This window comes from Condylura cristata, unplaced genomic scaffold (genome assembly GCF_000260355.1).
Source record: "Condylura cristata isolate star-nosed mole 26May11 unplaced genomic scaffold, ConCri1.0 scaffold00001, whole genome shotgun sequence".
NCBI lineage: Eukaryota > Metazoa > Chordata > Mammalia > Eulipotyphla > Talpidae > Condylura > Condylura cristata.
The window spans coordinates 19502606-19518036 of NW_004567102.1; the positions used below are offsets into that span (position 1 = coordinate 19502606).

General features: G+C 34.4%; 1 protein-coding gene across 1 annotated transcript in view; it reads right to left on the reverse strand.

Moving 5' to 3' along the window:
* COL21A1 (collagen, type XXI, alpha 1) overlaps positions 1-15431 on the reverse strand; it is a 132378-nt gene that overhangs the window by 34503 nt on the left and 82444 nt on the right. Inside the window, exons 11-17 of the mRNA XM_012729801.1 lie at positions 13995-14048; positions 13831-13884; positions 9064-9117; positions 8580-8633; positions 7915-7968; positions 7763-7816; positions 4600-4794 (exon numbers count right to left, since the gene is read on the reverse strand). Of these exons, the coding sequence (XP_012585255.1) occupies positions 4600-4794; positions 7763-7816; positions 7915-7968; positions 8580-8633; positions 9064-9117; positions 13831-13884; positions 13995-14048 (519 nt within the window). The remainder of the gene's footprint in view (positions 1-4599; positions 4795-7762; positions 7817-7914; positions 7969-8579; positions 8634-9063; positions 9118-13830; positions 13885-13994; positions 14049-15431) is intronic.

Consider the following 15431-nt stretch of genomic DNA (forward strand, 5'->3'; position numbering starts at 1 on the left):
TTTGTCCTTAAATTGTTATGCTCAAATTATTAACTATCTTATTAATGTGTCTACCTTTTAGAATGCTGTTTTTCCCAAACAAGTCAAAGGATGATGTATATATAAAATTAGATAACACTATACTTACTAAAGAAATAACAACTGAATTTAAATTTCATGTACAGTATTTTCAGATCAAGTGAGTTATAAATTGCATGCAAAAAATAAAGGGTAGTGGAATTTAGTCTCTTAAAATCCTCCAACACTTAGATTTTCTGAGACCTAACAGGCATTGAAAGTCATGAGTTACTTTCTGCTCAGCAAAGTGCTACATCACACTAAGTAAAATTATCTGCAAATAATTATATCACACTGGAATCATTGGAGAGAGAGAGCATTTTACCCTACATAAGATCATGAAAGTATTTCTTAGAATTTTACCCTACATAAGATCATGAAAGTATTTCTTAGAATTACCTGAATTAAGATAGGTCCAAGGGATAAAGTGATTCAGAATAGATGCACTAAAGCATCAACTAACATTGTTTTCCATAATTTCATATACTAAAGAATTTACTAAAACTGTAAAGAATGAACCACAGGGGTTAGAAACAGGAAAACTTGGCTTAAGTAACCAGCACTTAGAAAATAATCCAACCATATCACATGTAAACACTAATTCTCCCATTTTTACAATCCTCACATTGCGTAAGCACCAACCAAAACCAAATATTTCATCCGTTCCAATTTTATTTACAAACACTAGATGACATCTGAGGGTAAAAGGAGCTGAAAATAGTGTCCTCCTGTGGATTAACCAAGTTGGGGAGAGGGGAGACCTGATATGATAGCCCAATGGTTTTAGCAAAAGTTTTTGAAAATATCCAAGAGAAACAACTGTGTATGTTAGAGTCACAAAAATTACAATGAAAATGGCCCTCCCTGGTGGCGCAGCGGGTTAAAGCACAGCACTGAGACTCTAAAGCCGCTTCCGCATGAGTTCGATTCCCGCCTGCCCCGGAGGTGACCACATGGTGTGGCAGACCTCTCCTGGCCCGCCCGCTGCTCCCCTCAGCAGTGTACTTCGTCCATCTGCCTGTTCTGCTCCCCACTCTGTCCCTGGTGAATCCTCTCACCCTCCACATCTCTGGCCTGTACCCCAGTTCTGTATGCACGAATAAATAAATCTTTAAAAAAAAAATTACAATGAAAAAAAAAATGTGAAATAGAGAAAGCAATATGTCAGGTCCTAGTACTTCCAGGAAATACAATAACTATATCTGAATTAAATACTTGTCTCAATAGTCAGGCATAAACATCTAAGCCAGTGGTTCTCGAATATAGGCTCTGCACCAGCCAATCAGCTTCACTTCACCTGGAACTTCTTCAAGATGCAAAATTTCATTACCTACTACAGACTTACTAAAGCAGAATAGTTCTCCAAGTAATTCTGAGGATTTGTGAAGCAAGGCACAGTTAGTTGTAAGTCACTTCACCAATAGGACACTAAACTACGCCAGTCTCCAACTACTGTCATTGTAAGTTAAGTATATGTGCACTTTTGTTCTTTTGCAACCAAAATAAAGGGGGGAGGACAGTTATCTAGTAGTAACAAAGAATGGAATTGCATGAGTTTGGTAAAAATCATTCCTTTCAATTTTCTGACTACTGATCAAATCAAATTTTATTCTAACCAGTGAGAGTTTTTTTGTAAAGTACCCCATAGCAAGATTTATCAATAATGAAGTTCTACAATTATTTCATGATATACTTTATCCTTATTTTTTTTCCCTTTCTTGGTAGGACAGATAATACAGAACAAAACATTACCTATTCTTTTTAACTACAACATTTTGTCAAACTTTCCCAGCATCAGAATAACCTGGAAAGTCAAACTACACCTTGTGAAACAGACCCCACAGTTCCTGATTCAACAGGTGAAGGGTGAATCCCAAGCACCAGCATTTCTAAGCAGTTCTCAGGAGGTGCTGACTGGGCTGCCCTGAGGATTACACTTTGAGAACCAAGATCTAGTCCAAGTCTCAAGATAAGTCTGTCTCCTGTATGCTATTTCCAATCACTCTCAGTTTGAAGTACAATGCTATATGTAATGTTATACTTGTTACTGAATTTTATGATGTCCAGGTTGCTAAACAGTTATCTTGTTTACAAAGGCGTTGTCTCCTTAACAACATATTCTTTAAGGGTAGGAAACCTTATCTTAAAGGTTTTTGTCTCCAAGAATATACCGATTACAACTGGTGGAGCTAGTCAAAGAAAGTGGAATGGGCTACTTGTTTTTAAATGTGAGATTTTTTGAAAGGAAATGAGAAAAAACATTTGCTGTGGGAGATTATGTTGGACAAATTATGTAGGACAGTCATTAATCTTTACCTAGGAATGTTCTCTTTGTTCTCTTAATGTTTCACTGTGAAATGAAAGGATGATTTCTATTTGGTAATCATCCATAAAATTATCACATGCAGTACACAAGTAACCTATAAGACTATAGCCAGTACTATAACCAGAACTTTGCCTGACCCAAGAGTATCTGTTACATGTCAATTTTGGGGGTTGTAGCAAAAAGCCATCTAACATGTCTCTCCCTCTGATTTATTATTTTTGTATTCTATTATTAACTTCTGTCTTGACATAAAATAATTGAGAGCATTTCATTCTAAACATTATTCCTTAATTCAACTTTTAAAGCTAAATATGTAGGTGGTTTGTTCTATAATAGGCCAATTAGTTAAAAAAAAAAAAAAGTGGATTACAACTGAGATGGAAAAAAATATATATACAAAAAAAAAAAAAAGTGTAACCAAAGCAGGCATGTAAAACTTGCACAGTGTCCTTTGGTATTATAGTTTTGTTTGTTTGTTTGTTTTGTTTTGTTTTGTTTACAGTTACCTGCAAAAATAAAACAGGAACCTGCCAAATTCAGGTAGAAGGAGGTGACCATCATAACATAATTTAAATTTGAATTTTATACATCAAAAAAGCTTCACCTTTTATTTAGCTTTCTAATTATATGCTTGTGGCTTCAACATTTTCACAATCACTTTCCTGTCTCAAATACATTTAGCACACTCAGAGCCACAGGCCTGGCAGACATTTTTTTTTTCCCACTTTAGAGCCCTCCAAGTGAACTTCAGGTCTCATAGCACAAACTCCTTGAAGTCAGCCTGAATATATACCACACACCGATTGTGGTGTTTTCCCAACCTTCTTTGTATAAGAATAAACAATTCTATTTTCAGGGGTTAGAGACAGCCTAGTTTAGTCCAGGCTGTACTATAGAATAGTCTACAGTGGAATTTCAGAGGTTGATCCTTTCAAATGCCTCTAAACATTGTCTTCAGAAGAGCAACAAGGGAAAATCTATTATAATTGAATTTTGAAGAAAAGTCTTACTTAGTTAATAAATACTTAATTTTCACTTTGCTCTTACCACTTTTTTTTTCTTTTAAAGTATATAAGCAAATCTTTAGTGTGTCTTGGAGTAGTAAGACTAGGGAAACTTCTAGCTGATTAAATAAACAGAGAAGAAATTTAGAAGACTTCAAGCATACAGGGGATCATACAAAGGAGGCCTGGAATTCTAGCTCTGCCATAGAACTGAATTTTGTACTTGTGGGTAAATTTTTTAAACTCTCTTAATTTGATCTAATTTCTAAATGATAAATAACATCTCCAACTCCTTTTTCTTTTTAAGGAAAATAAAATAAGATCCATTGTGAAAATGCTTTGCACAGCTCAAAAAGCTAAGAGTCAAAAGTTAGCTAACTACTCTACTACTGCCAGTTATGGTTTTAAAAGCTCTTTTCTCTTCTTATTTGTTTTTGGTTACATTATGTTAAACTAATAGGTCATTTTTATAATTATACTCCTATGATTTTACATTATAATTGAGGCGAAAAATGAATATTTTCAAATAAGATCACAATTGAAATGTCAAAAATAAAGTCAATAATTGTTTTATCACCATATATTCTATATATAGGAAAGATTTTGGGGTCTGACATGATTTTCCAACAACTTGGTGAAAACAATTTTCATTGATTATTAAATTATGGCTATTTAATTTGACAAATTACTTAATTTTTCCATCTCTTAGGTTCCTCATCTGTAAAAAACTAAAAATTTTTAATTATAATTCTTAGTGATTAATAAGATTAATGTGAAAATGCACATAAAATGCTGGGAAATGAGCCAGGCACTTAGTAAATATTCAATCAATTAGGCCTATAGTAACAGACTGCCTTTTTGTTGCTTACTTCTTTTCCCCAGCTTTAATACCAGGTTTTAGGATTTCAACTTCTAACTAAAATCAGACTTGTTTACCCTGCTCTTAAATTCTAACCTAATAATGAGTAAATCAAACTGAAAGTCTCTTCAGAACACACCTGGTCTATGAGTGTGGCTCTAAGAGGAAACAAGTAATATTATACAGGTTGCAATTTTCAGCTACAACTAGAATTCAAATTTCAATTTCCTTGATGTCCTCTCTGTCATGTTTTCCACATACTGTATAAAAATTTCTCAGATCACAAAATCTGCTTTTTCATCTCTCAAGAGGTGATAACTGCCATTTCTTTAAAGAAGACAGAACTCAAATACCCTGTCGCCTGACAACTGCTCCTCTCTGCATTTGTACCCAGATATTCTTTGTTTTTTACAGTAAAACAAGTTTCCCTCATCCAATATAAAATAATCCCCTCCCACTTTATTTGGCATCCCGATCCTTTGCTCTCTAGTGAGAAAAATATATTCATCTGGATCTGACGATTTACTGGAACTAGGCTCCTGGATGTACTGCAGGAATATTAAATGAGCACATTAAATTTCTTACTTCTCCACTTCCCCAACAGAAAACATGCTAAACTTTAGCCAATAAATGATTCAACTAATTAAAAACAGTTTTAATTTCAGTACATATAAAAAATGAGGTAGTCTCTAATTAAGAAGCCTAATAAACCACTTAAATGTTTATACTCTACCCTATTAGAAACATCCAAACAAAACTACTAAAAGGAAAAAAAGAAACAGAAAATAAGAATATTTCAGTAAGTTTCCTTCATATAAAAATAGAAATGGGCCCTCCCTGGTGGCGCAGCAGGTTAAAGCACTGCACTGAGAATCTAAAGCCACTTCAGCATGAGTTCGATTCCCGCCTGCCCCAGAGGTGACCACATGGTGTGGCAGACCTCTCCTGACCCACCCGCTGCTCCCCTCAGCAGTGTACTTCATCAATCTGCCTGTTCTGCTCCCCACTCTGTCTCTGGTGAAGCCTCTCACCTCCCCTGAGCCTCTGGCCTATACCCCAGTTCTGGATGCACAAATAAATAAATCTTAAAAAAAAAAATAGAAATGAAGCAGAAGAAATTTATAGCAAAATGTTGTGACCTGAATTAACATCATATGAGCATTTTTAGATGCAAAACAAAAAAGATATGAAATAAGCATTAACTCAGGAAAGAAAATAAAACATAGAAGTTATCTCAGATATTATAATCAATTAAAATCACCAAGTTGGACAGCTATAACTTAAATTTTAAAAAATCATAAGAGAAAACTCAACAGACAATAAAAATTATAGAAGAATCAAAAAACAGTGTTACATGACAGTCAAAAAATCTCAACTTATCTGCAATTGGTGTCTTTACAAGTGAAGCAAAATAATGTAAACAAACTTCTGTTTTAAACTAAAATCCAAGAGAATGTTTGAGAAATAAAGAAGCTATGAAGATTTATCAAAAGGAGTCTTTTGTAACGGGATTTCTTAATTCTGTGATATTAAATGTAAATGTAGTTTTAAAACCCTCTGGGCTTCCATACAAAAAGACAAAGTCACTTACAAAAGAAAGACAACTAGGTTGGCATCAGAAACATATTTGAAAGCAATGGAGCAACATTTCTAAGAAGCACAAATGAAAACAGTGAGACAAGGGCTTTGTAGTTAATTAACCAAGTTGTTCATTTAATTATTAAGAATATAGGAAAGCATTAAACTAAAAGAACTCAGACAATATAGTGTACACAAACACTTTGAATATACCAGAAAAGAAATTTCATTAGACCCAAACAATGACCATGTTACATTAGTAACGGGTCAGGTGATGAACACTAAATATATTTAACTCCAAATTTGAAACAGAGATTTGGAACAGGAAAATAGTTTATGAATATTACTTGACCTGCCAAAGTAGAAGTAATTTGATTGGAAAAATAAGGTTAACAGAAATAAAATAGATTAAATGAATCAATTGCTACATAGATGATAGATGTTAACAAATCAAATAGTAGATCCCTCAATAAGGTAAAGGGAGACAATGAAAATTCAGAAATATATTTTTATAGCCTACTAAAAGTATGACAAACATTATTAGAAGAAACAAAAAAATTCTAAATCACAAAGCAGTTAAAAGGAAAAAGCTACACTAATAAATATATATCACAAATATAGCACAAGGCACAGATGAAGTGTAACAAAGTTATAAAAATTGTAATAGAGGTAAAGTCAAACCTATCAGTCAATAAATAAAAATAGATTGAATCACTTGAAGAACAAAATCTTAGATTGCTTTAGAAAGATATGCCTTATATAAGAGAAACACCTAAGTAATTTAAAATCTATTGCTAAATAAGTAAGGATGAGCAAAGGTACAGTAAGCAAACAAAAATAATCAGAAAGAAGGAATGTGATTCAGATAAAAATTCAGTTAGAATTTAAGCTCAAAAATTTTTAAGTATATGCAAAATTACAATTTTGTAATGCTGAAGCCACAATTAAGAACAAAGATGTAACAATTCGGAATATTTTTTTGCAAAAAATAATATAAAACCACTTTCAGTTATAGAAGATAAAGAAATAAATAGAAATAAGAGATGAAAGGGGCCACCCTGGTATCCCAGGGGTTAAGTGTCGGTGCTATTACTGCAAAGGCCTGAATTTGATCCCGGGCCAGGGAACTAACCCACATGAATGCAGCAGGTCTCTTGTCTTGCTGCTCCCCACAGCAGTGTACTTTAGTCAATGTGCCTGTTCTGCTCCCTACTCAGTCTCTGGTGAATCCTCTTATTTCCCACACTTCTGGTATACACCTCGTTCTTATGTGAATAAACAAATAAATAAGTCTTCAAAAAATAAGAGATGAAAGGAGAATAAAATAGTACATAGAAAAGTACTACTAGTAAAATACCAACAAAATACTGTGCCCAAGACAGGTCAAACAAACAAAACTTAAGTATACAAAAGAGCTAAGCAAGATGTTGTGTGGACAACATCTTATGAATGTATATTGAGTTTCACATTTTCAAAATTTAAATTTACTTTCACATCTGCACAGGGAACATTCCTGATAATTGAATATATAATAAATCAAAGAAAAACTCAATAAATCCCACAAAGAAAAAAATTACAAATAACACACTATAATTCTCTCATATTCTAACTACACAATCAGAACTTGTCAAAGTAAGGTGCAGTCCTCTTTCCACACCCCAGTTGTCTAATGAAGGAGGCAGGGCTAAAAACCTCTGTCTCTACCAAGCAAACTCATATGAATGGATCACCAATCTTTATTGAACTTCTGGGATTTTGTTAATTCACAACAAACTCAAAAGAAATATATTTTAATTTCTAAATTACACTGAAACAACTTTTAGCTCTTTAGTTTCAAACCAATGTTGTATGCAAAATGTCTAGTATTGGTACTTTTTCTAATGTTCACTCATAAGTAAAAGAAATATATATATATATATATATATATTTTATAAATACCTTGTAACCAGGACTACCCATCAATCCATCCTTTCCATCTCTTCCTTGTTGTCCCTGAAAAATAAATGGATGTATTTCAACCTTTCCCCTTCAAGAAAGATAGGAGATAATTTTAATGTAAAATTCTTAACAATGTTTTCTAGCAAACTTACAGTAGGTCCAGGAAGGCCAGGAAAACCAGCATTACCCTTTTCACCTTTTGCACCCTGTATTTAAAAATGAACACTTAAAAAACAATCCTTACAATAATGTTTTAAAATTCCAAATCAAATAGGAAAGTGAGAAAGTTAACCTCATTATGTAGGGACAGAATTCATGGAAGTACAGTTCTGTTGGCTGTGTGACATTTGAGAAAATCTTATTTGACCAGGCCAGTGGACACAATGTAAGACACGAAAATATATATACATAATTATTATAAATATCTAAACACTGAAACTATATGTTAGCAAAACTTACATGTTATAAGAGTTTTACACACAGAGAGAATATTATCTTTCTTCAATATGAAAAAATACCAAGGCCTGTAATACTGATTCTTAGTGGGTACACCAACCCAGTAGCTACCAATCCCCAGGAAACTCTGTAAGTATTTTCAAAGGTCAAAAAAATCAGCAATGCAATCAATCTATTCTTACAGAATACCATGTGCACAGTAGTTAGTGATTTTTCCACTATCATTGATCTGAATAAATCCTTTAAGAAAGGTGAACAATGCTAATTGCTATAATGGTAGACTGGAGCTGAAACTCAGTATTTCTATTTCAAAAATACTGAAAGTTCAATATAGGTACTTCATTTTGTGACTCAAACTTCCCTTTTTGCCATAAAATCCAGGTGATCCTTTATCTCCTTTGTGGCCTATTTCTCCCTAAAAGACAAAACATAGAGGTGACTTAGAGAAATATTCCTTAACAAAAAACACCAATTATAAACAAATTTAATAAGTGAACATCAAAATAAGTAAAAATAAAATAATTGAAAGTTTGCTCAATGAAGTACTATTTTCTGGATTTTATAAACAGTCACAATATTAAAAATGTTCGTATAGGATTTTAGCTAAGAAAAATTCTTCATTGTAAAACTCATTAATTTCTAAATATTATAACAATTATAAAACAAAATTTTAAAGGGAATATTTTTAAATTTCATATAAACAATTACAGTAATCTTAGCCTAATTATTTTAATATATTGTACTTAAATTTATATATGAATGTTTATAATGCATCTGTAACAACGTATTCTCAAAAAGAGATAAAATATGGATTGCTGAATTTAAAAGGAACAGATTTCTTCAACCTTTGATCCTGGCATTCCATGAAGCCCAGGAAAACCAGGAAGTCCACGGTCACCCTAAACATAAAACTGAAATTTATTAAACAGAAAAAATTTCAGCTGAAACAGTATCATCACATATTCTTCAACCTCACCCTGGTTAAAATCCACTGGAAATAAATGTGCAAACAGTTAAGTGCATATCTATAATACCTTAAAGCCCTATCTCTGTGCAAGATGTATTTCCACTTACCAAGGTTTCATTTATGACCACACAGGGAAGGTAGATGGAGATTAGGAGGACCTCATCAGTAATCCTGATCCCACTCTTAGAGAGCAGTCACTTACTCCAAAAATAACTCTACTCTTATAATAACAAAGCCTTAAGAGTCAACTATGAAATGCTTTTGTGACAATACTTTCTGAAGACAGTTAAACTCAGAGATCTCATCCAGCTCAGCACAGACAGACCCTGAATTAAAATCTCAACACACTCTAGTTTCTACAACATTTTTAAATTGTTAATCCCATGATTTGTCCATAGAAGGTATCTATTGGTAAATGACTATGAAGATGAAAATCCCTACAACAGCTTACAAAAGCGAAATGAGGAAAATCTTAACAGTACCATATATCATAGACATAGTTTTCATATTTAAGTCTATGGGAAAATGGTGGCTGATGTTGTTTTAGCTTCAAAATTTTAATTGTGAAACACAGTGAAGAGAGGGCCAGTCAGTCATGGACTCACTTCTATTAAAGCAAATTTTATTTAGGCAAAGTATATACTGTTAATTACTCTTAGTGTGTTTGGTAGGAAGAAAGATTATGGAAATAGTTTATTATGCTTAATATAATTCTTTAAAATTTTGAATTTTTGTAAAGATTTTTTCTTCACCTGTTTCAAAGAGTGATATATTTGTTCAAGGCTTATAGAATTCTCTTTTTACTCTAAACTTCATATTTATGCATTTAATTCACCAAACCACACAATTACATTACCACGAGTAGGTTTTCAGCAGCATTTACTAATTCCCACTGTACAAGAAGGAATTAACCACTCACATCAGCCAATAACTCATTCTACCTCTACAGCTAAGAAGCACGAATACTCTTAACTTTCCATTACAACTTTGGTTAAATCAGTACTCTTGATTGGAACATTAAGATTCAGTGCTATAAATAAATTGTTTTGCTGCTCAAAAGTTTATTTTCTGGCCCTTCCTGGTGGCACAGCAGGTTAAAGCACTGCACTAAGAAGCTAAAGCCACTTCGGCGCCACTTCCGCACGAGTTCGATTCCCACCTGCCCCAGACATGGCGGGGCAGACCTCTCCTGACCCGCCCGCTGCTCCCCTCAGCAATGTACTTTGTCGATCTGCCTGTTCTGCTCCCTGCTCTGTCTCTGGTGAGTCCTCTCACCCTCCGCATCTCTGGCTTGTACCACAGTTCTGTATGAATAAATAAATCTTTTAAAAAAAAAAGCTTATTTTCCTAGAATTCAAATTTGTCATTTGTCATTTTTTTTCCTTTTTTTAACTTGGACTGCTTAGTTCCCTGTAAACTTACTGCAATATTGAACTCCAAACTGTCTCCAATTATTAAAACTACTAAATATACTTACATACTAAATACATTTACATAGGAATGTCATGATCTTTAGTAAATATTTCCTAGAACCTTCATTTGTTTCAGTATAGATTTATTGTTTTCTGTGACTGTTTTTATCCCCTTGTTTAGTGAAGGAATTTATGGGAGATAACTTTTGGGATCTTAGGTTTCTGAAGATGCCTTTATTCTTATTGACAATCTGCATATAACAGTATAGCTTAGACTTTTTTCCCCTTCAGATCTTTGAAGGCTTTATTTTAGTGTCACATATGAAATATTTTGATACCTAAATATTTATGTGTATTTTATTACTTCAGTTGCAGGAATAGTGGTGATTGTAGTTTCTTTTCTTCTTAGAAAGCTGGTAGAGGCCCTCCCTGGTAGCACAATGGGTTGAAGTGTGGCACTGTGAGGCTAGCAGCAGCCATTTCAATGTGAGTTCAATCCCAGGCCAGAGGCATGACCCACATGGTGCAGCAGACTTGTCCTATCTCACCCACTGCTCCCCTCAGCAGTGTACTTCATTGATCTGCCTGTTCTGCTCCCCACTCTGTCCTTGGTGAATCCTCTCACCCACTGCACCTCTGACCTATACTCCAGTTCTGTATGCATAAATAAATAAAACTTAAAAAAAAAAAAAGCTGGTAGTTTTCCTTAAAGTGTTTTTTAATTATGTAAGGTATTTCTTAGTTTCCAGGGATAGATTTAAAGCATATTATAAAAAGAGTTATATTTGAGGTTCATTTGGAGGATAAGTGTCATAATTAATTTTATAAATTAAGGGGAAAAATCCTGCAAAATCTATACTATTATCTGACATTTGAAAAACAAATGTTAAAGTCAGCAAGAAAATACATCTAATTTTAATTATCTTAAGTGGAAACTCCTACCATGGAAGTTTTGGGAGGAAATCCACAAAATGAAAATGATTCTGGGAAAATATCCTAATGGAGAACAGTATTGTGTGGAACAAGCTCTCAAAGGTCACCGCGTAATGCCTGGAAAAATTATCCTGGACAGCCACAAGTCAAGGCCAACTCAGAGGTATAGTTTTTAACCTTGCCAATTCCACAAGTTATAAACTATATTAGAGAGGAATAATCAAGGAAAAGCTTTTTAACTAACCTACTGCATTATTTTAACTCTAGACAATCATACTAGGTAACTCTAAAGTCATAGGGAATGTGAGAAGGGAACTTAGGTGGTAGCATAAGGTGATTAGATTTTAGACCCATAATGACTGTGTCTCATTAGAGTTTTATGCTCAATGAATTTCAGAAAACAGTCAGCTCTGAGTGAAATCATTACCAGGCTGTAAAAAAAATATCTTTATGTAAAAATGTATCTTATGTATCTATTCATGAGAATGTAAGGCATTATAAAATTCACATACTTCTACATAGAAGATTTGACTTAAGATTTGACTGAGAGAATTATTATAATTCCTTTATTTATAAATAAAACAATTTATCCCCCCCCCAAAAAAATATACTCTAGTTCTCTTAAGATGAGCAAATAATCTTCCCCCTTTTATACCTGGTCTCTAAACCCAAATATATTTATTCACCCATTCTAATACCTTCATTCATACATTCAAACTATTTACATCCCTCCACCTACTAGCAACTCAGGCAATTTATGCAAATGTTAAAGAAATAGTAATGACCCTGTAGACTAGCATGTACATGAGGTGCCTGGCACAGGGTCTCCCCAGACAGATATCCTCATCATCCAGTGGAATTCCCTGCTCACCTGGAGATGTGGCTGTCGATGATGAAATCATGAAAGAATACAAATAAAAGATCTTTCCCATTCTGTGGGTCTGACCTCCTCCCTATGGGCTCTGAAGTTTTCTTCATCCGTTAGAAAGGCAGAAACTTCCTAGATACCCAGAACCATTTAGTAGGTAAGAGAAAGTATATACTTCAGAAATTATCTAAGTAGGGCCAGACTGTTCTACTTCCTCTCACTCTTTTCAGGTTATAAAGCTGCCTTGATCTATTCCACCTTATTTGCCTCTTTTTCAGTCCCTAAGCCTCCTGTTTTCCCAGATGACTGTTCTAACCCATGTCTTGTCTATGGCACCACAGAATACCCCAAACTACATCCCAATTACAACCATGTTATTTAATAAACAAAACAGAACAATAACATGGCAATTAGTTATTTAAGAAGAATTGTACTAGGATCCTATCTAAGTACATTTCATGCCTTATTTTACTAAATTCCCCAATAAACCTATAAGGAAATAAATATTGTTTTAATGAAGTAAAATTCAGAGATAGTCAGTAGTATTCCCCAAATCGAATAGCTTGAAAGTAGCAATTTATCAGATTCCAGAGATGAAATTTCAAGTTATAATTTTTTACACAAACATAAGCAACTATATAAACATAAAATAAACTTGACTTAAATCAGTGTTTCTCAGATGTTAATGCTGTGCACATCATTTTTAAAAGGTAATCATTTTATAAGATTATAGTTAGAAATTAATACAAGTTGTGTGTGTGTGTGTTTTACAGAAACAAATAGCAAAATGCCTTCAAAGAACTTAATGTGCTTTAGGAATTAAGCTAACAGACTTGCATAGGAGTCTGGGAAAATATAAATGAGTACCTTGTTTGCAGACCAGTTACCAGGGCCAATAGGCTTCCACTGGATTGGGATAGGGTTAGGGGGTTGCTAACATTCAAAGGCATGTTCTTCAATAGCAAGCCTAGCACACCTCAGTATTGTAAAAGAAGAGTCAGCAATGCAACCTAAGAAGAAAAGTCTAGTAGAGCTAAACCAATAGGTCACCTGCCAGATTGGCACCTATACTGAAGATGGATACAAGGGTTTGCTGAGGCTAACAAGTTGAATATTCCATTCACACAATTCACTTCCCTTTAAGAAGGTAGTTCCCCAGGAGACCTAGCCATGGGAAAGAACATGACATCAGGGCAATGGCAACACCCTTTTGTCTTCCAGGGGGCACCTAGGGGTTCTAGGGATAACTACTTTCATTTAGTGGTAAGAGCCTTCTATGTGCATTATTAAGCCAATGGTCACTAGCAAATTTCTGAGACCCTACATCGATTTTCCCAAGATCAGCAGAAAAGAAATAGTCACCAAAGATACCCTCTTTTGTCTTCCCTGAAAGACTAAGATGTGGAATATATTTTTGTTTGTATTTATTTACCTTTTCACCATCTCTCCCTGGTTCTCCTTTGTACCCAGGTAGTCCTCGAGCTCCCTAAATTAATCACAATGTGAAATTATGTTAATAATTATTTTTGGTTGGCTGGAAACAGTATTTCTAAATATATATATATATATATATATATATATATAAATATCACCTACTTGTATCCCTGGAGATCCTGGAACACCTGGTGATCCTGAGATTCCTTGATATCCCTAAAGAAGAGTCACAAGAAATAGTTATTTCACTATGTTCAGAATGAGCAACTGTCATTTCAGAATTCACTCCTGTCTTCTGACACCTAAAACTCCACTCAATGACAGTTTTTAAAACAAAATAAGAAAGAGTCAAATGCTTAATAAGGAATTATTTCCCTTCAGCCTTTAGGGATCTTTAAAAAACATAGAGGAGAAAGGTATTAAATATCTCTAAATTAATAAAAACAACCAGAGATACTTCAATTAAAAAGGAAGGTTTGAAGATGGAAACCCAGAGCCCGTGTTCACAACTTTTAAGGGAATGCTTGGCACCCTGAGTATATTCAGGATGCCAAGAGAAAAACACCTAAGATTGAACAATTAACAAATGTAATACATTTTGAAAGTGCCCAATTAATGACAATCAACTAAACCTTGATGACATTATTCTTCACAGTTAGTCTATAACAGCTTTTGGACAGCTCACTTCAGAAAGATGCTAATGTTAATACCAAGAGTTTGGCTTACCATGTTCCCCACCCCTCAACTCCAAAGCAGTGCTATCTGCTGAGACTGAGATCCCTTTCATCTCCACCACTTCTTATATATCTCTTCAAAACTAGACATCTGGTAAAATGGCACATTTTTTCAGATAGGCAAAAAATTCTTCACTCAGTACATGGTTATTAAACTTCAATGAAGCTTGCAATTTCTGAGCAGTTTTCTAAGTTTCCCAAGCTCAATGACAGGTTGACTTGACCACCGGATACGTAAAAGCACATTTAACTCTTATGCAGGTTCCATCTTTTGCCTACTCTAGTCATACTTCAGCTTTCTCCTGGCTTACTATTTGTGCACAGTTACTGTTGTTAGGAGTACTGACACGGTTCATTGTATCATATCTTCATTCTTAAATTGAAAACCTTCATTTCTATATTGCTACTTAAGAAACTTTGTATTCATCTGCTCACTTGTTATCAGATTTATTTTTAAAGATTTATTTATTTACACATACAGAACTGGAGTACAGGCCAGAGGTACAGGGGAGGTTAGAGGATTCACCAGAGACAGAGTGAGGAGCAGAACAGGCCAACTGACAAAGTACACTGCTGAGAGGAGCCCTAGGCAGATCAGGAGAGGTCTGCCATGCCATGTGGATCACCTATGGGGCAGGGTGAACTCATGCTGAAGTGGCTTTAGCTTCTCAGTGCTGTGCTTTAACCCACTGCCCCAATAGGGAGGGCTCTGTTATCAGGTTTTTTTTTTTTTTAAGATTTTATGTATTCATACAGAATTGGGGTACAGGACAGAGATGTGGAGGGTGAGAGGATTCACCAGAGACAGAGCAGGGAGCAGAACAGGCAGATCTACGAAGTACACTGCTGAGGGGAGCAGCGGGCG